The following is a 25,142-nucleotide window of genomic DNA, read 5'->3' as shown; positions in this document are numbered from 1 at the left end:
CTGACACAGATTTCTACATATCTCTGGCTGTGAAAAGTCTCATTTGTGGTGATTTATATTTCCTCATAAAGAACTCTGTAGATAATATAAGCCTGCTGTGAGGCTGTATGACAACTTTCAAACCAAGAGTTACACAACCATTCTGTTAAAATGGAGCAAGAATAGATGAGTGGAGGATTCTGTGGAAATAGTATTTCTTCTGATGAAAGGCCAGATTCTATTCTTCCAGCACGCAAGGCCCTGGGAGTCACCTTCCACCCTGCGTGCGCGTCTCGTGGATGGTATTTTGGTCATCTAAGCAAGGAAGTGCTTTCTTCTCAAGACTGACTAAGCGTTTGGTGTGTGCGTGCTTGTGTAATTTACAACAAATGACACTCAGACAGCATCACACTGGAGTTTGGTTGCCTTAATAAGTTACTAAGGGAAACAGAGAAGAGCACGCTGACAACCCCAAGTCAATGAAGTATAAACAGTTATTCCAAGTGTCACTAGCGTGTGATTTCCTTCCTCTTGGCATCTGCTCCGGGTAACAGTGCACACACACAATGATACAGCAGCTCATTAAACTGTTTTCGGTTAACTCTGAAATCAAATTAGTGCAGTACATGTTTATAAGGCCGAAAATTACCGCTTCCCTGTGAAATTACACAATTAATCAGGTGCGGTATTTCTCTAGGAGATGTGGCCACTTTTGACATTTAGGGATAAAAAGAACAATCCTTTCATTTGTTTCCATTGCAGCATTTAGTCTCAGTGGGGGAAACGGGAAGCTAAAGGTGACACAATTCCTTCTTCCTCCTCGGGAGGTCAGAACACTACATGTTTCCTCAGTCTTGTAATAGCATTTTAAATTCATAGAAGGAGCACAAATAAAAACGGTTTGGTTTTTGAGCTTCTTATCTGAGCGCCGCAGCCTTTGAAAAATTCAAACAATGGGAAGGATACTTAGGAGCGTTCAGTTTCGTATGACTGATACCGTGAATTTCTATCAGGCCCCAATTATGCAGCGGCTTTTAAGGCTCCCTTTGCAAGCTTGAAGGATGCTCCCCGAGCCCTAGCCGCTTTGGCTCAGTGGTTAGAGCGTCAGCCCGTGGACTAATGGGTCCTGGGCTCGATTCGAGCAAAGGGCATGTCCCTCGGTTGCAGGCTCGACCCCCGGCTCAGGTCAGGGCGAGTGCCGGAGGCAACCAATCAATGTGTCTCTCTCACCTCGATGTTTCTCCCCCCCCATTCCACTCTCTCTGAAAAGCAATGAAAAAGAGAAGAATGCTCCCCACGTCAAAATCTGTGAACAGTGCCGTTGGCCCTTCCCCCTCCGCAGACGGGCCGGGCCTTCGTCTCTCCGATGCCCTGTAACAGCACCTCATCCTTCTGTCCAGGCCTTTAACAGGCCGTGTGTGTCTTTTTAAAATTCTCCCCACATGACCAAATAATATAGCCCCAAATCTACAAAAAAAAAACCCACCACCACAACGAAGTGTTTTCAAATGTCCCGTGTTCCTCGCAGCTGCCCCTCCACCTGATTTGACTCAGCGAGGAGAGCGGCCCGGCCACGCCCGAGCTGAGCTCCGCAGGCTGTAACAGGCTCCGCTGGCAACAACCGTTTTCAGAGGGAAGCTCACAATCAACACAGAAGACTCTCCCAAAGTCCCTAAATATCCTCTTTCTTGTTCTTTCTTTAACCTTCACGCAAGAGCCCTTGAAACCCGCTCATGCTTTCCCGAAAGACGGCTGGGGACAACTTGAAAAAGACACGATTCTCTAAAACGCAGGCTTGAAACAAAACGGTGCATTCTTGCAGGTTCACTGCAGACCATGGGAAATATAGAAAGAGAAGACAATGACTATTTTCAGGAAGAAATCTGATACAGTCCCAGACAAACTTCCAGTGTCCAAATGGAGAAAAACTGTCCCATTGTATGTTTGAAATGAAGCAAACCTTAAAAAAAAAACCCTTCACAGATTTTAGTGACTAAGATATACTCTATATCTATATCTGAGCAATTACTTTTTAATGTTTATGCCATAGACATTCCTATTCACTACAAAGATATTAAAATTTACAAATTTCCTAACCCTGCCCTTCAGCTCCCTTCTGCGTTAATACAAATATGTCTTGCTGAACACCATGATCTGAGTCCACATACCTAAAAATAATACAGGGGGTGAACTAGTAGATAAACATAGTCCTTATAGAAATTTCCGTTATAAATAAACCGTTTAAATCTCAGCAGAAGTATATGCTAGAGCATTTAATGCTAAAATAAGACTCCAGTAATCAAAACAATTTTTCAGTAATAAAATCAAAACGCACACACATGTTGAAACAAATACTGAGTTGTTCATTTTAAGAAAGTACATTGTACTTAAGGTCACCTCCCCTGAAAGAGTAAAAGACTTGAAAGATGGAAAAGATTACCTCCTGCTTTGATAAATGTGCTGTTCTGACACACTTCTATTTCAATAAGAAAACTCAGAAAAAAAAAGGCAGATTGGTGTGAACTGTTAGGACCCAAATAATTATTAATGTAGAGTCCTACTGTAAGCTGCTGAAGACCCAGACATCTAAAAGGGAATGAAGATTCCCTTTGGCAAATATAATCCTACCATGTAATTCCTTCAGAAGACAGGACATAGACTTAAAATGTGAATCTTTACTAGGCATTCATGAAATTTTTTACTAAATTACAATATCAATCAGGACTATTCAAGTTGCCTTAACTTTTAAAAGGATGAAAACATTTTCAGATCTGGATAAACGAAGTTACCTATTTGGTAGTTAACTGGTCCTTTATTTATTTTTCAATTTTTTATTTTTATTGATTTTTAAAGAGAGAGGATGGGGGAGAGAGAGAATGAAACATCGATCAGCTGCCCCCTACTGGGGATTGAGCCCACAACCTGGGCATGTGTCCTGACCAGGAATTGAACTGGCATGACCACCTTTTTGGTGCATGGGGCAATGCCCAACCAACTGAGTACACCGGCCAGGGCAAAAAAAATATATCTTTAATAGAGTCTTGGAAATAAGAAAAATGGTGGTAGTAAATTATTACTATGTACCCAATTTACGGAATTAGAAAGTGAGGTTTGATGACACCGCTATTTAGAGTATATAAGGAGGATTTGAGCTCAAGGCTGCATTTACCAGAGTCGCTGCCTTTAAAAAAAAAAAATCATGCCCATCCTCTCCTTTGATGTATCTCCAGCATACAATCAAAAACATTATTTAAAAACTAGGGAACTGATGCAGTGGATGCCGTAAAACCTGGGTCTTCTAATTTATCTGCTTTTCTCAAACACCAGCATATAAAATATAAAAAAAATTAAGTGCTTTTTTGTTCTATTTGGTTTACTACTATGGTATTTATGCATTCGACAAATAATTATTGAACAGGTCTTCTACATATTTTCTACTATTTTTTTGTTAAAAATATACAGTTTTAAATAATATTATGGTTCAGTAGGTTCCCCAAACTATGGAGAGCTTGCCTGATTGTAGAAACACTTCTATGAGAAACTACACTCTAAGTTCCAAACAACTCACCTGCAAATAAGCAAGGATGCTCATAGTAACACAGACTGTCCTCATGATTTTTTTTCTAATTTTGAAAAATATGCACACCAAAAAGACTAAAGCAGAAGTCTTCACCTCCCTAAGTTATTTTCATTAATGAGATTTCCAGGATTCTCGTATCAAAGAAATGGACGTTTTTTAGCTCTGCACTTCTATCCCCCTATCAATATTTAGGAATAAACATGAGTCTTCAAGTTTACTCACCAATAATCTCAGGAAGGGTGTATTCCAATCATCTCCCACAAACTCCCGGTTTCCATCTGGGTGCTGTGGCTATCAACTGTTTCTACTCCGAGTATCTTTTGAAGAACATCAGCTACACTTTACATATAGCAAATGCTTCAATCATTACCTGTTGTTTTAGTATCATCTTCAGAAAATGGCACTTGTCTTCCTTACTGTAGGTCTCTCATTAAAACTCACTCATTCCTGAATCGAGTGCAGAATCATGATTCCACATGCTGAATATTTTAGTGGGTTTAAAAAGAATTTCTGTGAAAATACAACTTTTCTGGCTTCTGAAGTTATCATATTAAAAGGATCAACCATCTAGGAAGATACAGTTGAAATTTCTTTTGAAGATGGAAAAGTATCCTATGGAGAGCTGAACATGCATAAATGTGTTTAAAATGTATCTTGCTACTTATCTGATTTGGGTTTCTGGCAGTTTGTAAAGTAGTATTTTCTAAACAGTAGTGCTAATTGTTCCTAATCTTTTTAAATACAATATAAAATATGGGTGTTTTTTTTTCCTTTCTAAGCATTTGATACCTAGTCCTTTATCTCTTCATTTCCTTTTACTCGCTTAGTCAGTTTCCTCTCGGATCAACCATTTCTTATCCGTGCAAACCTGTTTCAAGTTACCTAACTTTTCTGTGCCTCAGTTTCTTCCCCAGTGAAAATGGAAGATCATTATCTCATAGTGCGGTTTTGAGAATTATAGGGTGCAGAGGAAGTGCTAAGTAAACCCTAGTATCTTCTTTTATTAAACATCTACTATGTGTCAAACGATATAATACAGGGCATAGAGCAGAAACAAACAACCATAAATATCTAATGTCAGGGGTGATGAGTACTTGAGGGGAAAAAATAAATAGAGGGTAAAAAGTGAAGAGCATGACAGAGGTGTTATCTTTATACAAGGAGGGCAGAAGAGCCTGTCTCCAACATATATATATATATATTTTTTTTTAGTGTAGACTTAGAAAGTGAGAGCCAAGGACATGGATGCCTGGGGCAATGCGATCCCCAGGCAGAGATGAGAAAGTACGAAGGGCCTGCTGTCTGGGGCGCGGACAGACAGGCGGAACGGGAGGGCGGGCGGCTGGAGACAGCAGGGCGGAGAGGGGGCGGTAAGAGAAGTCCAAGAGGCCGAGGGCGGGGAAGAGAGGAGTACCTGCCAGGGAGAAGCCTGTTGGAGAGGTCAGAGACTTTAGATTTTTGTCTTGGAGAGGCAGGATGTGCGCCACTGGAGGGCTTTGACGGGGTGGCTCCAGGGAGGAAAGCAGACAGGCGCAGGCCGCACTAGTGGGTCACAGGTAATGGTAGGTCAGACGGGGTGGCAGGGGCTTAACAAGTCTAATACCTAACAGGCCTCTCCACTCTGCATTTCCCCTAGTATCCCTTTAACTGGCATTTACTGAACACCTACTAAGTAAGGAAAAGGCATTCGGCTGGGCCACTTCCCAGATGTTCTCTCTTACCCTAATGGTGCAGTCCTTTGGGAAAATGGAGTAAGATTAGGATAGTAAAGCTCTAAGAAATGTTTGAAATCATCTATTGCAACCACATTATTTTGCCGACGTGGAGCTGGAAATCCAGAGAGACTGAATGATTTACCCAAGATCGTATAGCCCGTTAAGTCAAGGGGAGGGCCTGGGACTCAGGTTACCTTACGTTACAAAAGAGGACAGTCAAAATCAGTGTTTCTACTGACTTACAAAAATAACCTATTATGCCTTATTTATTTTCCTTCGCCTCTTCTAATTTAAAAATAGCAACAGCAAAACTTATTTCAAACCTGTTCTCGTTGGTTAATATTTATGAGAGTCATCTCTAAAATGAGTATTTTTGAAGTTTCTGAACTAACCCTTTGCCTTAGGAAGTCTATGACTATTGCCATAACCTATTGGCGGGCAGTTCTGCAAATCCATCGCTGATAGAAATACCACCGACTTTCTCTAATTCAGTATGCCAATCACCTACCAAAATAACTCCTGGAGATTAAAAACAGTATGTGTCGGATTCGAGCAGGGGCTCATTCTGCCTTAGCAATAATCAGTTATTATAACAACTTAATATATTGCCTGTTCCCAAGGAAAGAGAACATGGCATAGAGTCATTCTTGGGACAAATAAAGGATCTAGAATTGTGAAGAATGTTTTATTTTTAAAGTAAGCTGGAAATTTCATATGAGGTATTTCCAACTACTGTATTCTTAATTTTGTCTACCTCGATGGATTGAAGGAGGAAATAAATCTTGCTGAGGGTAAAGCAGAGCTTGATAAGAACCCTCTGATTTGTGTCCTCTCAGAGTCTAAGTGATGAGGTGACATCCTCTTGTGAACTACTCCCCTTCCCTTCCCACAAATCCAAGTTTACATCTGAATTTTGGTTCAGTCACCACAAAATGTAACCCTTCCTCTAGCACCCAAAAGCAGGGCTGCCTACTTTAGGCAATAGCTTTCCTGTTTCCTTGGAAAGCTTGCAAGAGATAGTAAGGCCGAGAAGAGCTGAAATATACCCCTGGCCTGGTAAGAACACTGTATAAAACTGACCGGTGGGCAGTCAGCTTGCTCCTGAGATCAGCCATACAGCTTCTTGTGATGCAGTAAGTGTGAAAGGAGCCATTTCCCAATCGTTTTGTTCATTCCACGCATATTAGGAGAGAGGAGAATTCAAGTGAGGGCCAATTCTCCCCTAAGAATTCTCTAGTTTAATTATGACCACAGTATATTAAACGCCGCTAAGACAGCCACATTAGCTCTGCCGCTCCAGCTCTCAGCAGTGAAGGAGAGAGAGGAAACCCTTTCACTACTAAAAAGACAGGGAAGGATGTTCTTGTGGTTTTAAAACATGGTTAAAAATTCTATTTAACCAACTACAGGCCACTCTGCTTCTTGTAAACGAGTATCTCACTGCTAATTTTTGTGCTATTTTACCTTTCATTAAAAAAATGTAATTCAGGTTAAACTCAGCTGAACAGCAAAAAGCTCTTGATATTTTGAAGCATTTTGGAACAATTACTTTGACAGGAGCCCTTGACAGTTAAATGACTCCGTTAAATGAATGTTATAGAAGACACATAATGGTTTTTAGTGAAATATTGAATTTAACCACAAATGAGGAAAAACGAGTCATAAGCACTATGGGTATATTTGAATAATAACATCTTGCTTATGAACCTCAATGGATTCTAGAATTTCTAATGATCATGCAATCAACCAGTCAGCTGGTGAGCACGCTTCCCATCTTAGTACTCTCTGTTCACTTTTGGGTTTTGCTTTGTTGTTGTTTTTTTAACCTGAGAAACCAATATGAAAACTTGGAAATGCAATAATTTCCTCCTGCCTTGGGATGATCTTTTAGAGTGAGGCAATTAATGAGTTGCTGTCCGCAGCTGAAGTCCTCCTCTTTCCTTTTTCTCACACGCTGAATGGGATTCTTCCACAAAGTAAAAAATCAGCACAAGGCGGGAGCCTGCTGCCCGAGACCATGTGAACTCACTAGTGGCTCGCCAGTGTTTCCTCCATCCGTGGGACTCAATATCCCTTTTCTTATTTTATGGATCAAATGTGAGATAGTATCAAGGCTTTCACATGTTTTCTCATGACTAACAACTGAAATATGCACTGAAATAATAAAACTGGTACTGTTCAATTTCCTTTTTAAATTCAATTCCAATATAAGCTAGAGTGCCCTTGTGATGGCGAAATCCGGCCTATTATAAAATCCTGTTTTCTGGAGAAGGGGAGCTAGAAATCTTTGTAGACTTAAAACATGTGGGTTGGGAGTAGGTGGGGATCCTTGGACTGAAGAAATGAGTCAGAACAGGAATGTTCTTCATCATGTTGGTCTGGCAAGCAGGGGTGAAAGTCGATGCTGAGCACACTGGGGGGTGTCGCTCTGATCTCTACGCACCATGTCTCTACTGCATGTCCCAATTCTTCGAGCAGGTGAGGTACAACCTCCACCAGGGTCCCACTGCTCCCTGCATTCATCTTCATTCAGCAATTGCCTATTTGCACTTCAATGGCCTATGGACATGCCTGCTCCCCACTACACAGTCACTCCTTGGGGACAGGAAGTGTCTTTTATATATATATATAAATGTTTTTATTGATTTCAGAGAAAGGGAGACGGAGAGATAGAAGCATCGATGGTGAAAGAGAGACATTGATCGGCTGCCTCCTGCACGCCCCCTACTGGGGATCGAGCCTACAACCCAGGCACGTGCCCTGACCTGGAATCAAAATGTGACCTCCTGGTTCATAGGTCGACGCTCAACCACTGAGCCACACCAGCTGGGCAGGGGCGTGTCTTTGCATCTTGTAGCCCCCAACACTTCTGAGCCACGACATGCTATTCAGTAAATGGAATTCTAAACAAGTAAACATTTAACTCCTTCAGCTGACAGTGAAAACGTGGGAAAGGCCAGATCACTTAACATTTTGATATTAGTTAAAAGGAAGTCCAGATAGAGACACAGCAAGCTGCCTAAATGAGATATGACCTATAACCCTGCTAACTCAAAGTATGGTCCATGGACCACAGCATCGCCATCACCTGGGAGCTTTATAAAATACTGAATCTCAGACGCCGCATCCCCCCCCCCCCCCCCCCCGAGCCAGAATCTGCATTTTAACATGATGCCAGGTGACTTATGCACAGAGGTCTGGGAAGTGGTTATCTGGTTATCTAGAATCTATGACTAGCATGATGCCCGAAGAAGTGATGGTGCATATGATGGAGAAATAGGAGGCCATGGCAATGTGATTCGTAGAGGTCTGCTGAGAACACCTAGAGCTCTCTCAGGACAGGGTCACTTAATGCTTACAGGTGGGAAACACGCTCACACCAGTTCCCTTGGAACCCTTTCTAGATTCTTCACGTTCTTGCCTGTTTAAAGACACAGCTGCTCTTAATAATTGTCTTTTCTCCTTGGGGCAGAGGGAGTATTTATCGTCAGCATGCTGACATTTGCAGGAGTTTTGGCTCTCTCCACTGAAAATGTGGATGATTGAAAGGATATTGCTGACACCTGAATAAGAAATCCAATGACTCTGAAGCTATGTAAATTTAATTATTTCCGTTAATTTTTTTTTCAGGAATCCCTTTTTCTTTTCCTCTGCTTTGGAGAAGTCCTAGCAATTTTCATTTAAAAGAAATACAAGTCAGCAGTGGTTCACTGAACAGGCTGACACGCAATTTCATAGGGGGAGAGGCGCTGTGTCTTTAATCTAATTTGTGCTCTCAATTCCCAGCTAATGCATCTAGGGACCCTGATGTATGCATTTACAAGGAGACATCTGGGAGGCAGCGTCCAGCTCGCTGCAACGCTCTGGAACACGGGTAAAAAATTACTCCGGATTCCCGCAGCTGCCCCGCAACATGATAAATCTGCAGATACTCACAGATGTAGAAATATTCCCGGCCGGGCCTGAACTCGAATCCTAGAGAAAAGGGTGTGAAGAGCTGGAATTTTTCGGAGAACTTCAGCGGTCCGTTGGGCGAGTGAGGCCGGTTACACTCCCATCTCTTGAACCCTTTGGAGGTGTGGTCGCAGGCACTGTAGCCATCAAAGTTCACCATGTAGAGGACATAGCGCTCGGTCTTCTCCTCCGGGACCGAGTCCTCGTAGTGCGGGCAGAAGACGTCCAGGTAGTCGTTGATGCAGACGTCGATGTGGTAGTCGCCCCTCTGGAACCTGCGGGCAGAGGGAGGCCGAGTTAGCACACAGAGGGCCTTCGCTGGAGCCCGTGGCTGGGCCTGTAATGACGCCAGGGCTCAAAGTTTTATCACAACTTGTTTTTGTCGCATGCCATTGTGATTCGAGGCCTGGTTTGAAATGTTGCTGTTGGAAATCAAAGAGACAACAAGCCATTTTCCAGAGGAATTCCATTATATTTGTTTGAAAGTACCCTACAAATGGAATCCTTCACATTCATTTTAAGTATGAAAGATACTGACTTGCTGTTTTCCTTTTATTCTTAAAATCACATATATTGGAGCAAAATTCTCTTATTTCTAAAACAGTATTTCACTTAATAAACGTTTTTGAATAAATGAATAAATAATGTAAAGGACAAATCAATGAATTGTTCGTTAGAATTGAGATCATTCTCAATTTTCTATGCAAACGAGAATTCGAGTCATAAAATTGAGAACTAGAATTGTAAGATGTAAAGGCTGCAATGAAAAGTCCTAGAACAACACGTACACTTTAGAAGAATAAAAACCTACGCATAATGATGGAGTGACTGAGCCACTTCGTCCTGAAATAGTGAAAATCCGCGCACACACACACACGCGTGCTCACAAACACACACCACTGCACACATCACACTGGTCCAATTCTTATCTAACAGAAGTTTTGCCTATTCATTTTAACTAATATGCCTTTCCCATCAACTAAACGGTATTTCTCAGGACCCAGTAATGTGTGAAACACAAAGTGTTATGCATACACCTTTCTAAATTCGGGGTGGAAAAGCTAGGAACCCTCCCCCCCCAACCTCTGTTTTTAGCTAGTGAGGAAATTCTTCTCTAAGCTCTTAGAAGGTTCATCATAAAACTGTGTTACTGATGAAATACAACACCCATAAAGTCATATAATCTTGAAGTCAGACAGTCTCAGCGTGAACACTTCCCAGGGAGGGTGAGCTAGTCTATTCCATTTTTGGACATCTCTAAATGTTAGAAAGTCTCTTCTTATATTGAGTATAAATCTGCTTCGGTGTAATTTCTATCCAGTGATCCTACTTCTGCTGCCTGAAATTACCAAGAACAAATCTAATTCTTCTTCCACCAGGTAGCCCATAAAACATTTGGAGATGTCAGTTATATCGCCCTGCATCATCCTTTCTCCAGACTGGAAAATCCCGATTCCTTTGGTTATTTCTGGTACAGTTCCCAGGCTCCTCACATTCTAGTTTCTTGACCCTCATATCCTCCAGTTTCCCGGTGCTCTCCTTAAAATGCAACCCCAAATGTAACAAAGACCTTCCATGGGTTGTTGTGATGTTCTGCCCAGTAGAAATACCGTTACCTGCACTCTGGATGCGAAACTTTCATTGATAAGGCCGAGACCCCTTTCTGAAGAACAACATGATAAAAGTGAAACTGCTTATTTTGAGTGAGTAGATCAATATTTAAGGACTGGCTTCTGCTGCAAGTTGAGGGGGAGAGTCATAAGCCATCCTGAGCCTCAGTTTCTTCATATGTAATTTGGGATAAGAAGAATCTGCCTTGCTAACCTCACATGGTTGCCTTGAGTCTCAGATGAGGAAATGTATGAAAAGGACCATGTAAGTATGAAGCACTCTTACTTTTATCAAGATATATTAAAGCACATTCAAATGGGAAGTAATAAAACATTAACTTTCCAACATCAGGAAGAGCACACAACAGAAATAAAACTATCCTTATGTCTCCCTTTTTAAAAATCCTAAATCTGTCCTCAAATATCAAGTGACCTACAAAAACTCCACCTGACTCATGCTTTTGGAAAGCAACATGCTGAGTTATACAAAGGAAATAAGAAAAGGTGATCAGATTACTTTTCAGTGAGAGGCTCTCAAAATACTAACAACTTTTAAAAACAAAATTTGGAAGTATTTATTTCTGTATATTTACAAGGATCACAGAACCAAGTTTACGTTTTCTTCATTACTGGCAGACAACGATTTGTCAAGATGCAAGCAAAGCCTGTGTTGCTTTTAAAAGATGTTTGAACATCAAGGTAACATCACTGCCAAAGTACAAAGAAAAGACACTGCAACGTTCAGATAAAAGGGTGCTGGGCTATGAATCATCAGCACTGACAAGTTCTGGATGAGAGCCAGACAAGAATCGCAGCAGAAGGCAATGCCCAGATGCACTTTGGATTATTATATTATTATTATAGATTTTAAAGACATTCAAGGGGGATGTTTTTCCTTTCCCTAAGTGTCACTCATTTTAGCTTCTACTAGCACTTGACACTGCTTAAAAGTGAAAATAAAAATGAAAACCACCATTGTCCGGAACCACCCTATTATTGTTTTATTCTACAAATTGTCATAGTTTTTTTCATGCCTCATATTTAGCTTCCCTTTCCAACTTTTATGCTTTTATCCTGTCAATATTGCTAAAATTTTAATAAAACATACCACGAGATTGAAGACCTGGTTTACACGGGGTTGACCAGTTATCCCTTTCTGATGGCATTTTATGTGGTGTAGGGTGTTAAGTGAATCCTTGTGCAACCTATTTTTAAAACGGGATTGCCCAGGATAAAGATGGTGATTCGGCACAGAACTTACCTTTCAAATCTTTAATTTACACAAATTCATTTACTAATGTAAATTTCAAAGAGGGGCCAATATAAACCGAAACAATGATAAACTGGAACTCATAAAAGGCATCTGCATAATGTACCAAGTACAACCCAAAGAAAACTTAGGGTTAAAATTCTAATACTATCCCAAATCATGCTCTCTTGCTACGAAATAGCACTGAACCATTATTTTCTGGCCTTATTCTGAAGAAGCACATATGTATGGCTAGTATTATTGAGTGCTTATTAGGTTACATTCATTATCTCAGCTTCCGTCACAAATCCCACAGAATAGACAGTGTTTGTACACAATTTAAAGATGAGAGAACTGAGATTAAGAAGTCAAGCAACCTTCTCAATGTCATACAACTAGGAAAAGGTGGAAGCAGAATTCAAACCCAAGCAACCCAAGTTCTGACCCAAGTTCTGACCTTTGAACAGAAGGTCTCCATTCTTCCACTTCTTGAGAGAGTAAGTTGGTAATGCCAAGCTCCTAGGTCTACTCTGTATTCCCTCAGAGGGATTATTCTCATTCTTGGTGGGTTCCGGTTCTCTTCTCCATTCATTGATGCAACAAATATTTGCCCCATCCAGAAGGCGCTATGCTATGGCTTTACATATGATGCATATGAAATTCTTGTTATAATTGGTTTCATTTTACCAATGAGGAAATGACATTCAGAGAAGTTCTTATCCTCTGAGTTCAATTTTTTTCACAAGAAATAGCAGGGTTAGGATTTCAACCCAAGTCTTACATGGTTCTGAAGCGTATTCTTTCCTCCTAACTACAGTAGCTCCAGAGCTTAATCAGCAGTCGGTGTCCTCACCCAACTTACACTCTTTTTCTCAGAAAGCCTGCTGCAAGGTCGAGTGGGCTGATCCACTAGGATGATCCCAAACTCCTACACTGAAGGCCGAGGGCGCACTGGCATTTAGAATAGACCTCAGACCACAGGGTGAACCTGAATCATGCACATCATTTGAGTCTTCCCCAGAATAAAGTGCTGTTAGGCTTTCACATAAAGGGATCTATTTTCCATAAGGAAACAGCAGCTTTCATGAGCTTCAGCTCATTTTAGAAGAGCAAATCCATCTTGAGGAAGAATGGTTCCACAGGCCAATATTTACAAATACCATGGGGAGGACGGCCTGTTTTAATACGTCTGTAAATTTCTTGGAAATATGCCCTCTCTTTGCTCCTTGGCCTTAATTCCATCCATTGTATCTATGGATCTCTACTTCTCTGAGGTCACTGCACATTATGAACATATTACCAACAAGCCAACAATAGTTATAATCTCTACTAAAGTATCACAGTGGTTTAGAATGTAAAAGCATGCACAGTTACACTTAGAAAGGTGGTTGTGTTGGAGTAAAATGGTTACTGCCCTGGCTGTGTTCTCACAATACAAATGTGCAGAGTGCCAAGAAACAGCTCATGTGCATAGAATGATGGCCCTTGTTCTCCGCTGGGTAAGCAGGTCAATGCTCCTTATATAATAAACAGCAAACGTACTCTGTGATGGCAAGAATACGTTGTACACATTAATCAAAATTTGACAGAAGACTGGTTGAGAATGTCATACATATTATGAAAGGGTCATTTTAGTTAATTAAGAAGAATAAAATTCTGCATGGAAACTTGTTCCTTGTAATCAACTCAATTACCAAAAATGAATTATGTACTTTATGATAGTTCTTGATGACCCAGAGGCTGCATGGAGAATTGGAAAATTTAAAAAAACACATTTTGGGGCTATTAATAGAAAAAAACACACACAACTAAAGTAGGGATTGAGCTAGAAAGCCTATATGCAGATGTGTGTTTGTCTTAGTTGTCGTCAGTATTTACCTGATTCCACAGCTAAATACAATTTTGACTATAAATTTAAAACTCTCTCTCTCAGCTAAATACAATTTTGACTATAAATTTAAAACTATCTCTCTCCTTATTTAACCTGTCTGGAGAAGGTGAATCCTGACTTGAGTCTCGAAAATCAAATGAAATAAAGACAATAGAGGTGAGGTGACAGTTGACAATTTACCTTTTCCTTGAGTTACTTACAGTGGAGCCACAAGTTTCGACTGAGACAGGGACCAAAACATTGTTTATGATCATAGCCTGAACCATAAGGACTTGGCTCCTCCTAACTAAATAATTTTTAAACTTGGGTCCCTCCACTGAGGACATCTATACTTGAGTCCACTAGTCCTTTACTTCAAGTGGAAGTTCTCAATGTACTCTGTCGTCCTTGGTTCCTCTTGGCTATGGCCAATAGACATCACCTAGCGTTCTTTTTCAATGGATGGTTTTCATGTCATTGACCTTCCTTCCTCCTGTCACCATATGCTCTTGTGTTGTGAGATTGACAACTGGGGAGGCCACGTCCAAAGGACACAGAGGCAATGCCATGAGACTCAGGCTGCCTAGGAGCAGCCTCCAATTATCCCTCTGAGTTAATCTTCAGCCACTTTTCCCGGCAGTGTTCCTCCCCTCATTCCATCCACACTTGCTAAAGCCAAAATGCATTTTATTTTAGTAGCTGGAAGGGGAAGGGCATGGTGCATATTTAAAACGTTCTAAACTGGCCTTTAGCATATGTTGCTGGCACAGCAGAGAGCCTGCTTCCAGGGAAATATGTACTGAGGTATTTTTGTCAAGCAGCTCCTGAGTGAAGTTTCTTCACTCCATAAATATAGAAACAGCAATACTGAAAGGAGACAGAGTGCTTATTAGAGGTTAGGAAGCTGTGAGACACTTCATCCCCCTTTCATGTAATGTTATAAAGAATTCAATAACGCAAATGTTATTTATCATGAACTGCACAGTTGATTTTTACATTTTCAATGTATTTTAATCTGTCAAAGTGGGGATTGTTTTAACATTACTATTTGAACAGAACTACAGTGTCACTTCTTTAATTACAAGGCCACTTAATATATTATATTCTGAAACTGAAATGTGAAAGAAGGATATGATTTATGGTCAAAGATTAAGCACATTTATCAGCTTAGGGTTCCTCCCAAATTTTAAACTAAATCTAGAGTGAATATATCTTGGCAGCACTGTCTTTCAATTCTACTATTATTGATTTAAAGGCTAATTTCAGAATAAGATGTCTTTTTTTAACCAGAAGAATTTCTCATTCGTCCTGAGGGCCTGACGGGCCCTGCAGTAGACACGGGGTTTGGTTTCTGAACATGTTTTGTGAGGAGATGAGCAGAACGGCAGCCTCTGCTGCATAGCACGCCTCTCCTTGCCTCCTTCTGTTATCCTTTCAGCACAGAATGCGAGCCTTACGGCTTTCGTACCCTAAATCCCAAGATGCTCTTTTTGTTGTTGTTTCCTCGCAGACGTTAAAGCGTGGAATGTAAACAGCAAATCAAATTTGGGGTAGATAAATAGTATTAGCCTCACTGGGGGGCTGAAGAAAGATTTCTTTCCCTGATTTTAAATATTTCCCCTCCCTCATGGGCTAAAACGTTTCTGTCTTTCAAATGTATTGGTAATCGACCTTCACTGTTCAGCTCTGAGACAGTCATGGACAGTCTCACCGCCACCAGGCCAGCGGTTAAGGCTGCGTGAGGTATATGGTACATGATGGCCTAAACACGCCACTTCAGGAAGCCCAGCCAGCTCTTCCAGGCTCTAGAACACACCGATCGTAACGAAAACTCCCACCCAAGCGAAGAGCTACATGTTGAAAAAAGAACTACTCAAAGATGAAGTTCAGAGATGGTTCCTGGTTGCTCTTTTGCAGTAGAAATGTTGTATATTACAACACATACATTTTCACCCAATGAAGCGCAAAATACTGACAAAATATTTAGAGCCCAGAGATGGTGTTCTCTTTACCCATTAATGAAAATTCCAGTAAAGTTTCTGCACATGCATATTTTGGTAATTATGGATTCTTCAGCCTGGGAGCTTTGCTTTGAATTCAGTATTGGTTAGTAATGGGAATAAGACATATTTATTTGGTCAGATATTTAGAATTCATCTGTGGTTTAGAATACTAATCTGTCGTTTTTTTCCCCCATCTGTGCACGTGTACAATGTGCTTAAGCAACTTTAAAAGTTCCACATTTAATACTAATTTTTCATATCAAATTGACAGATAAAGATCTCAAATAGCTTTCACCTGTTGCTTTTCAAGTACGTGACACATCAGTCTGAATGACTTTTCAAAGTTGGTATCTCCCAGGAGCAATACCTGTTTCAAATAGAGGGCCCACAAAAGGTTCTTTCCTCCAGTGTTTTCGCTCATTTGGAGTTTGTTTTATTAGCTTGACTGAGGCGATCCAAAGGAAACAAAGCATTAAATTGGCAGAGCCTAAACAAGGCTTTCCTTCAGGAAGGGACTGGGGGCTTTGGGTGGCAGTCTAATTGCTCCTAAGCCCCCACCAAGGCCTCGGGCATGAAGTAAGAATGTGTCACCGTCAATAGGCCGAATCAGCCCAAGAATTAACCAGGCAGAGTTCTACAGAGCCAACAACCACATATCACTTCAAATGGTTTTGCAAAAGGGATTAAAAAAAAATAAAGAAGTATCGTCTGGCAATCGGTGTATGTCCTAAGAGGTCACTTCCACAATGCAAAACAGGCCTTTCTCGACTCCTGCGGGCCAGGGGCTTCCTGACAAAGCTGCCTTTCCTGCCCTAAGCACTCTAGAGTTTTACATCGTGTCAGGCACACAGAACAGGGCACCTGCCACATGTGCACAGGTCCAGAGGCAGGCTCAGGAAATCACTGAACAGGTTATCCAGCCACTGACCAGATTAAACAAACTGATCCTGTTCAGGGGACGTGGGAGCCAAACGAGTAAGCGCCCTGCCAGACTGCTTACCTACAGGTAGTCCTTTATCCTGCTGGGGTGGAGTTACCCAGTGGAATTTCAGGCTACTTCTAGTTTCAATAATAGAAACAGCCAAAGCACTCTAATAAATGTCCTTTCTAATAACCAACTCAAATAGTGATTTAATCGTTCTTAAGTACTGGTGTGCCAAAGGTGAAATAAATATTTGTATTATGGCTTGATGATAACTTATCAAAATCATTACCAACTAAGTCTAAAATTTGGCCCTGACTTCAAAAATATGTGAGACCGACGTGGCAGGGAACCACGCTCAATCCATTATTAAACAAACCGAGAAACGAAGACAAGCTGGAGAAAAGAAAACACGTGGGTATGACTTTCTTTTGTTTGATCTTCAAGCAGCAGTGGAAACGTGTTTGGTAATGCCTGGGCACAGTAATAGTAACTGTGTTTCATACAAAGTTTCAGGCTGTAAGACATGGTTGCTGTTTCTATGTAAATGAGCATGTGGAAAGTAGTTAGTTTTATCCATTCTGTTAGAGCCCTGTGAGCAGCTGGATACGAATCTGGGGCCAGGAAAAAGGCTAAGGTAAGAGAAAAGAAATCTGGGGTCGTTAGAAATCAGGTGGTGGGTACAGTCATAAAATGTACTTAATTTATTCAAGGTAAATGCACTGATTTACAGCAAAACTAGGACTGCCCTGAAAGCAACTCACTGTAATTACTGTTACAATGTATTTTTATGTAGACCTCTTTTTATTAATATAGTACAGAGCTCCTTGAAAACAGTGCTAGTGTTGACTCCCCTCAGTATCTCCAGCACAGTGCCTGCACACTGCAGTGACTGACAGATGTCCAGAGAAGGGAAACTGTAGCTGGAGGATTTTAGAAGTAATACTTAAAAACAGGAAAAGTGTGTCAAGCGCTCAATAATCTCCTTCGGTGTTCTGGGTCCCATGTCAAGTTTTGAGTAGTGCTAAATAATGTTATAAACAAAGGTCAGGCTCAGGAAGCAAAATAACGGCGGACCGCAGATGATCATCGGGACTGTTGTTCGAGCGATGCTAGAAAACGAGGCCTAGCCGAGTAGACAACTTAAGCACCTAAGGCAGAATGAAAGTTTCTCTCTTGTCATTAAGTCCTCTATTCAATTACCATTTATCGGGGTAATTAAACACTGGAAAGTGATGCCAGGCTAATTGTTAGATTATGATAATTACATGTCTTTGCTATGCTACAGCTGATCAAAATAAGATGTGGTCCCATGCACTTAGCTAAAGCTGCTCTGTAATCGTCAGACTTTCATGGAGTGCTAGGCCATTTATTACTAATTCATTACAAATCAGGCGGAGAAGCTTATTATTTGTAATGCTTCTCTCTGCCCCCCCCCGCCCCCCCCCCCAATCTCCTGGAACAAAACTCCCAAAAGGTTAAGCACAAACGGCTGCCTCTCATTGGCCCACTTCCATCCCAATTACACAGCTGAGCAGCGTTAGGTGCCTCTATTTGAGAGGGTTCATCAGACTGCTTCACAAAATCCTGCAACCGCCTATCACACTGGCAGGAACATCCAAGGCTCCCTTTCAGCCTCTGCCAACCACTGTTCTGCTCTGAGCTGTGTCCCAGCAACCACGGCTTGGCAATACGGAGAAGCTTTTGGTTCTGAGGCTCCCTTCTGCTCAGGTCAGGCCTAGGCCAGGCAGGGATATGCCCAGGGTTGGCTCCAGTTAGCAGGGGGCATGGGGAATACAGACTGTGCCCCTCCTACCAGGACATGCAGGCTCTGTTCCCCAAGCTGGGGTCTGGAGAGAAAAGCACCTTTCTCAGGAACCGACCAGAGTCACCTCAAGGCTACCAAATAGACACACAAATCCTTGTAAAGACTAGAACCAATCCTTTGTCCTTAGACACTTCTGCAGGTTAGAAATCTCTCCTTTCACCCCTCAACCAGCCACTGTTGGAAGACGAGAAGGAAAACAAGTATTGGAGATTCTTTATTTGGCTTTATCCTGAGATTTCTCAAGCTCTCCCCTGCAACCATCATCAGAATGCGTTTATGTGGGCCACCGCTAGGTGGAAGGAGCACAGAGCGTCCTGTTCAAAGTTTAATAACTGCTACAAAGTTCATGTGATGGTATGGTTCTCTCTTTGATGCCTTGTTTTCTCCTATTAATCGGGCAGTGTTATGGACTGAATATTTGTGTCTCCACCACCAAATTCATATGTTGAAGCCCCAATCCCCAATGTGACAGTATTTGGGGATAGGGCCTTTACGGAAGTAATTAAAGTTAAATGAAGTCATAAAGGGTGGGGCCTTGATCCAATAGCATTAGTGTCCTAAGAAGAGACATGCGCGAGCACCCCCCTCTTCTCTCCCTTTATGTGCCTCTGCAAGCCAGGAAGAGAACTCTTACCAGAAACTGACCCTGGGGAACTTTGAGGTGGGACTGCTAACTTCCAGAACTGTGAGATAATTAATTTCTATTGTTTAAGCCACCAAGTCTGTGTTAGTTTGTTATGGCAGCCTGAGCAGGCTAATACAGGCGGTTTAAAATTTAATTAATGGTAGAGTTGGGGGTTGGGTGGTACTGAATTATATCACTGCCAGGGACAACAGAGATAAAGAATCATAATGGCCAGGAAGGAAGAGGGTAAGGGGGGGGCAGAGAGCAGAGTTAAGCCAATGCTGGCACCCCACTACTCTGCTCGAGGGGACGCTCGATGTCCATCCGCTATTCTGAGCAAATGGCTTGTCCGAGGGAGAAGGCACATTATTCCCCTAAGTAAGGATAGTTCCACCTCTGAAATTAACTCATGGCACCATGAAAATGACTGTATTATCACCCAGCAACTGTGTTATCTCCCTGTTTCAGCAAGGCTTTCGCCCACAGATAGAGTGAAGGGTGTTACAGAAAAGTCACATACCCCATTTTACCCTTCCTTGACCCTTGTAAATTAAAATAGAATATGCCACCACCTTTCAAAAATCATATTAAGTGCATTCTGGGGACAAAACAAACCGCGAGGTTCCTCTGTTAACACCAGAATACATAAAACTGTCATTCTTACGCACACATTTACTGGTGGCCTGTGGCTTAGGACTGGGGAGCAGGGGAACAAAGGTACTTTGGTTCATCACATAAAAACGGTTTTGCACTACTTAGTATTATTATTTCCTCCCCACACTCATTAAAAGGATATTCATTCAGTGGGATCCTCTATTTACTTTTATAGCCTGGACCACAGAAAGATATATGCAGGAATAATGCAATCATAAAAAATAAGAAATTAATTGCTCTATCCCAAGGAAAAATAAGGCAGGGAAATAAGTAAACAATTCACCATTTATTTTTTAGAAATAAATCTCAGCCCTTTGGGGGATTCTCAAGTGCTCTAATATCTCTATGTACTTAAATGCTCGTGTATGTCAATGACAGAGAACATGGTGGTTGTCTTCTCCCCCTCCCCTTTCATTTTAATAAGTTCTACTTGCAAAATGTCTACCTTGGAAAAAGAGCTATAGTTCAAAGCAAATGCATATGACCTTCCTCTTGAACTTGCAGAATTTTTGGTCCCGCTACAAGCTCTGAATGAGCCACTTGTGGGGACTGTACCGTTTCAGAGGGACAGTTAGTGCCAAGACACAAAGATGATGAAATAAGACAGTGATAATGGGCACTCCATGCTGAGTGACAACTCAGCACCCTGCGCCTGGAGAGACAAGGTCACAACTGGCTTTCTTCAGCGCTCAGAAGTACAATCCCAGATCCAGACTCTCTTTCACAGGCACGTTAATGTTTTATTGCTGTTCAAATGGTTCAAGTCCGAGAGAAAGAGAGAGAGAGAGAGAGAATGTGAGCTACTGTGGAGTTACAAGCTCCAGTGTGGATGGGCTGGGTGAAAAACAACAAAGCCAGGTATGAAACATAGCAATCGAGCCTGGGTCTTCGCCCAGAGTCTGTAGGATAACTGTGACTCCTCGGTCAGTTTATTTACAGAATAGGGCAATTTCACTTATTGATGTTTTAATTCAACATCTGCGTATCTACTCTGTGCACATCAAATATTTAATTAACATCCTAACTCATTTTTTTAGTTTAAAACAAATTTAGATTTTTTTTTCCATTCCACAAATATAAAGTGTATTTTTCAACCTTATCTCTGAGAGGTGACAGTCTAGGCAAAAAGGGAATTCACCTTGGTACTCCGGATTTTTCCATCTGAGAACCACCTGTAGCTGACAGATCCAGGACAGCAAGACCCACCCAAGGATGTTTTAATGAATCTAGTTGTTAATTGAAAAGCCCGAGTCTTGATCACTAAAGGTGTTGGTTACTATGGTTTTATGAACAGGGCTAGAAAAAGTAACATAAGCCATGTGCAGGCCAAGTGGGCAGCACAGAAGCACCCTCTATGAGGCTCGCAGAGTACATCCACCGTTGGAGCTGCCAGGCGCCGAGGCACGCACTAGTGTGCAGAAAACATTGGAAGGAAGGGAGCATGGTGTCCTGGCTGCAGAAACGCCTTTTTCTTCTGCCCTGCAGACAGTAAAGCTGAGCTGGAGCACGGGGCACAATGTGAAGCTTACACACACCTCTACTTAGGGTTTTGAATCCGAAGAGGTTACGAACTATTCTAACCCGCTGGAGGAAATAAACTAAAAATTGGGAACTATGGAAGTGCTTTTTTTTTTTTTTTACTCTAAATATGAATTTCTGGCATAAAAACTGAAGGAATAAACTTACATATGCATAGCAGCACTTCCTGACAAAGTATTAAATTTAGGTGAGCGTGTTTTCTAAAAATCAGGGTGGTGGCTTCGAGATTAATTAATATCTCTAAAGATGTCAGAGATGTTTGAAAGTATATGGAAACATGAAATACTGCTCTTTAGGACATTTAAAAATTCATATCACAGGAGAGAAAAGTGCTGGTTCTAACGACTAGAAAAATTTATAGGGCAACTCAAAATTAGACACATCACTCCTCTTTTTCTTAATGGTAAATTGCAACCCAGCATCCCCACGCACTCGCTGAATTAAAAACAGAACTCTCAGCATTATACTTGCAGCTAAGTATTTATGTACACTATTGAATCTGTGGATTCCCCTCACATAAAACTTTCTATAATTGGTTTTGATGCAACCACTTCCATACCCAAGTTCCTAGAGTCGAGGGTGAAGAGAGTCCTAAATCACCACTACTTAAAAACACCAGGTTATCTGCCTTTGTAATCCTAGACACCACTCATATTTTCTAGTCTTAACCTATAGTAACTATAAATTCCTTAATGCACACAGTGTGCGTGACTGAGGCTCATGAAGAGATAACCTCTCGTTCTCCCTTGGCTCACAGTACTCGATAATCGTTTCACAGGAACCCTACTTCTGCATCAAGGCCACAGAGAGATATACTAGTGGATGGAACTTTGAGGCACCATCTCATCCAGCTGTTTCCTTTACAGGACTGTTAATTATCTAGACTCCTTTTAAAAAACCTCCAGGGAAAATGTGAGTCTTAAATAGTAGCTCTTCCCAGGACCTGTAGATGTCATTCAAAATTCAATGCATAAAGAAATTCTCTATTCAGGGGCATCCAGCTTCCAGTGTTGTTCAGGGCATTTCCGTCACCCCCGCCCTATAACTAGGTTTGAGAGAAAAATAGAGGAAATTTAGCTCATGTTTTCCTAGGAAAGTCGAGCTGATTGTATTATCGACTGTCTACTGCATTAGCAATTTCCAACTGAATTACAAACTGTTTCCCTGCATTATATTGCTATTGTTCAATACCATTTTCATTGCCCTAATGAAACAAAGCTATATAATATAACCATAAAGTACTGATTACAGTTAACCATAATGGAAGAGAGCGAAGGAGAGGCCTATTTTTAAAATATGCAAAGAAAAAGATAAGAAATGCTGATACTCAGCAGACGCTTGTTTAAAACCCTTTTTTGGCTTTCTGGATCGAGATCCAAACAACATTGACAAATTAATTCTTTTTTCTCTTCTAACAACACATACGCTATTTCCCCTAGGATAGTATTTCTACAAGATTTCCCAAAGAGCAAAAGTTGTCCCTGTGCTAAAAAAAAAAAATAAATGTAAATTTCACACATATCTTAAAAAGTGCCTACTTCAAACAAGAGTATGCCCTAATACCATGAAAGATACCCGAATTTTCTCCTGGCCACAGGTTTCTCCCTGTCTATAGGCGAGTGAGCTCCTCCAGGAAGTGCCATTATGGAAACCCTAGGATATTCTTATTGGCCCATATGAAATCAACCAGCAACACAAACGATCAGGTTGCTGTGCTGGCCTGAGGGCTGCCCAGGCGAGATGGCAAACCCACGGCTGAGATTTCTGCCTTTTAGCAAAGGCAGTGAAGCTTACGAGGCAGCCCCTCAAATGCCCAGCTCCTTCCCCACAGATAGCGGGAGCAACCAGAGAGATGGAGGGAAAAGGAAGAAGTGGCAGAGAAGATTCTTTGGTATTGCTCATTATATTATGGCTAGAAAGTGTAGGGCCAGATACTTGCTACCCTCTGACATCTGTGTCAGAGCTACCATGTCCCCACCCCCACCTTCCCCCAAAACAGCATAATTGGTGCATTTGACCCTTGAACAATGGTGGGAGCTGGAGCACTGACACTCCATGCAGTTGAAAATCCACATGTAACTTCTGACTCCCCCAAAACTTAACTAGTCAGCCCTTCACATCCGTGGGTTCAAACCAGCTGCAGATCAAAAACACTATTTTCTATATGCAGGTGGGAAACTGCAGATGAAGGGCTGGCTGTATTTATTGAAAGACAATCTACATATAAGTGGACCCACACAGTTCAAACCCATGTTGTTCAAGGGTCAACTGTATAGTGGGGAACAGAGTGCACTGCTCTCACTCCTCAAGAATCCTTGAGTTGAGATGGTGATGGTAATGAAATTACTCTAGGTGCTGAAGTGGCAGATGATGGATGACCTGTGCCCGCCCAGGTCCCAGTCACCCAGACTTGCTACATCTGACAAATCCTGCCTGCCATTTCCTGAGTGGGTATGTGGAAATGTGGAGAACACTAGAGATGCCTGAACATCAGGATCAGAGGCTAGTTCCTCCAGGACAAACTCTGGTCAGGGAACAAACCTTCCTCTGAAGATGTTTGCGTTTGTGTTTCTCTAAGCAAAACTGACGATAGTATCATCCATGTGGACACAACGTGCTGAGTTCTACCCACTGCATGACACACTGATCTCATTTTAGTAGCTCAAAACAGTGACTCCATGCTCAATTCACGTGCGTTTTCTAGTTTTTGCACCCCCGTAAAAAGGTAAAAATATAAATCAGGGTGGTGTGTTAGAGCTCTTTTAATAATATGTATTACTTGAGATGAAAGAATATGCTTTTCTTTCCTATCAGAGTGCTAATTTATGCAAGTTCATTTGCCTTTTGCTGCTATTGATTGGAGTCTTGTCTCATCTCCCGCACTCCATTAGAATCTGCGCTGACTTAACAGTAATGCAAGCCAGACACATTTATACGGATTTTTCTATGCTCTTGCATCTATGGCCTATTTAAAAGTTTGCATAAGCAAGACGGTGGGTGACATGAAGTATTTCACTTCATCACATCAGAACAGAATTCTCAGAGAAGATAGGAATACTTAATGGCTGAACTTCTCTTTTCCATTTTAAATAGTCATATGCAAACATTTGAAAGGAATCCTGTGCTCTGGGCATGCTGAAATTAAAACAGAAGCGCAAATTGAGATGACAGAGTATAAAACCAGTAAGCACAGCTGCCATATGCAGGGCAGGAATGACTCTCCTTTTCCAGACTCATCTGTGTGAGCCAGGCAAACACAGAAGCAAACTATCCTTTACTGTGAAAACCGGCAAAAGTGCTCACCCCCAGGAGAACAATTTGCAGACATGGTTTGCTGTTTATTTTGCTCCCTGTCTCAAATAATGGTTTTATTTAGTGCTTCATTCTGGAGAAAAAAATAAATATGTATGTATATGTCCCCTCGTGTTTTTCAATATTTATTAGTTCAAATGCTTTCGGTTTATGGGTTCAAGTAAACAAATCTAATTTTAGTCTCAGGACTAATGATAAAATAACTTATTTAAATATGAAATGATCCAAAAGCTGTGGATCACAGGACAAAAGAATACACAAACTGCCATCTTGAGATATGATTTTTCAACCCCAAAAAATAC

At 41.4% G+C, this 25,142-nt stretch overlaps 1 protein-coding gene across 2 annotated transcripts in view; it reads right to left on the bottom strand.

The window, feature by feature from the left end:
• EFNA5 (ephrin A5) overlaps nucleotides 1-25,142 on the bottom strand; it is a 266,681-nt gene that overhangs the window by 36,638 nt on the left and 204,901 nt on the right. For both annotated transcript variants that reach the window (XM_081133790.1, XM_081133791.1), the window contains exon 2: nucleotides 9,211-9,503. In XM_081133790.1, coding sequence (XP_080989916.1) covers nucleotides 9,211-9,503 — 293 coding nt within the window. The remainder of the gene's footprint in view (nucleotides 1-9,210; nucleotides 9,504-25,142) is intronic.

The sequence above is a fragment of the Miniopterus schreibersii genome, assembly GCF_964146895.1.
Source record: "Miniopterus schreibersii genome assembly, chromosome: 3".
In the NCBI taxonomy this organism is placed as follows: domain Eukaryota; kingdom Metazoa; phylum Chordata; class Mammalia; order Chiroptera; family Miniopteridae; genus Miniopterus; species Miniopterus schreibersii.
Note: the sequence above shows the minus strand (reverse complement) of the source record. Positions and strands in the feature narration are given on the sequence as shown.